The following is a 1,981-nucleotide window of genomic DNA, read 5'->3' on the forward strand; positions in this document are numbered from 1 at the left end:
CTGACCTAGAAGACCTTACTTAACCACTGTTAATATCTTATATACCCAATTTAAGTGTTAAAGTTTCCTAGAGTAGTAAGACACTAAGGTTATCACTAAGTTTTAAAGGAAATCAACTATGTATTAATCATTTTACCTGTCAGGGAAGTTAAAAGCAGATCAACAGGATATAAATCTGGGTTGTTTTCTTCTTTAGGGGAAATTTCTTAATGACTTGTTAATTAAATCGAAAGGAACAAATGGCCCTCCAATAATGAAGTGCAGTGGAAAAGGAAACAGGAACAGAATCACAAGAAGTTATACAGTGATCTACTTTCACTCGTGTTAGAAAAGCAAAAAATGAGTCTCCTCTTGAGTAACTTCAGCCTGACCCCAACGGATACTTGTTACACCTACGACCCACTGCAACACTTCAGGTTCATTAGAAATTACAAGCCCAGTAACGTAAAGGACCTTGACCAAGCCTAAGGTCTCCGCACCTGCCCTGAGGGACACAGAGGGCCAGTGCACTGCGTCTCCCACTCCCAAGCCTTCGCTGCTGCTCAGGAGGCAAGCACACAGCCTGGGGCCAAGACAGTTCTCCTCCAGGGCAATGATCCGGCTCTAGACATCCCCGCCCCCTCCCCTGACCAAAGGGTTTGTGCCTAGGGCAGTGGGGATCAGGGCAGAGTGAGGAAGGCCTGGATAGGAAAGAAGGGGACTAAGGATATTTTGAAATGCGGAAGAGTCCTTTCCCAGCCTCGCGGGTCGGGACGAGGATCCGGGCTGGGGAGAACCAGCCGCCGCCATGATGCGGCTGGCCAGGCCGGGGGGCGTGACGCGGGCCGCCCCGAGCACAGGGCCACCTCTCCTTACCCCTTTTCTCCCCTCCCCCGCGTGGGCCTTGGCCACAACTGCTCCCCCGATACTCACGCTTTGTCCACCAGCTCCCGCACCTTCCACATGTTCAACATCGTGTCCCGCGCGGGCCGGGCCGCCGCCTCCCTCTCCTGCTCCCCACGGAACCCGGAACGCTTCCGTGCCGGGGCAGATCCAGGCTGGGTCTCTGCCGCCGCCCGCCGCCTCGAACTCCCCAAGTCAGCTCCTTCTCTTGCCACAGCCGCGGCGCCGCCGGTGACACGTCGAGACGCGGGGGCAGAAGCGCTGCGTGGAGCGGAAGTGGCTGACTTTCCGCCCGCTGCGCGCGGGTCACGCCGGGACTCGTAGTTCTCTCTCTGCGCGCCAAGCGGAGCCGGTTACGCTAAGAGTTGATGTGCTAAAGTTGGTAATTTCTTTTAAACTCTCCTGGTCTTCCTCACTGCTATACCCATGACCTACAGAATCAGAAACTCTGGGAGTGGGGCCCAGCAATGTGTGCTTTAACACATCCTTAATGCTCAAGTTTCAGACCTACTGGTATAAGATTTAATTAACGCTCAAACATGCTTTTCAAGCATGTTTTGCTATGTTATAAATAATTAAATGGAAGTGTGAGTGATATATGTGTTCCTCACTGAGAGAAACATCACTAATTTGGTTCCAAATGTCCAAATATACTTCCTTATCTGGGCCTTAGTTCTTATCCCTGTAAATTGAAGTGGTTGTATTCTAAAACTATTCTTCTCTAATTCTGTGTCATAGTGGTTTTACATTTAGACAGCTACCTGATATCCTTGTTAGATATTTTATTATTTAGCTCAGAAAGTCAGTTCGCACTCCATGGCAAACTGTAAAAAGGCAACACTACAGCACTATGACACAGCCAAGAACTTGGGCAGGTTTATATTCTTAAAGCACAAGTATACACACATGACATTCAGTGTTTTATTGCAATGGTTATTGTCACTTCATTTTTCACTTGCTCATTTTTGACAATGTTCATGTTAAAGCTGTAAACAACCTTACAATTCATTTGGTTCAACTACTTAAATGCTGCAGTTCCTTTCATGCTACAAATATTTATTGAGTATCGTCTATGTGCCAGGGACAAGACCGAAAGGCC

General features: G+C 48.5%; 1 protein-coding gene across 4 annotated transcripts in view; it reads right to left on the reverse strand.

Moving 5' to 3' along the window:
* Positions 1-1,155, reverse strand: part of CLINT1 (clathrin interactor 1) — a 54,417-nt gene extending 53,262 nt beyond the window's left edge. For 2 of the 4 annotated variants that reach the window (XM_006906466.2, XM_006906467.2), the window contains exon 1: positions 913-1,155. In XM_006906466.2, the coding sequence (XP_006906528.1) occupies positions 913-953 (41 nt within the window). In that variant the 5' untranslated portion in view covers positions 954-1,155. The remainder of the gene's footprint in view (positions 1-912) is intronic. The other 2 variants (XM_006906468.3, XM_025043066.1) reach the window with 1 other exon arrangement.
* Between the last annotated feature and the right edge of the window lie 826 nt (positions 1,156-1,981).

Source organism: Pteropus alecto, unplaced genomic scaffold (assembly GCF_000325575.1).
Source record: "Pteropus alecto unplaced genomic scaffold, ASM32557v1 scaffold40, whole genome shotgun sequence".
NCBI classification, from domain to species: Eukaryota; Metazoa; Chordata; class Mammalia; order Chiroptera; family Pteropodidae; genus Pteropus; species Pteropus alecto.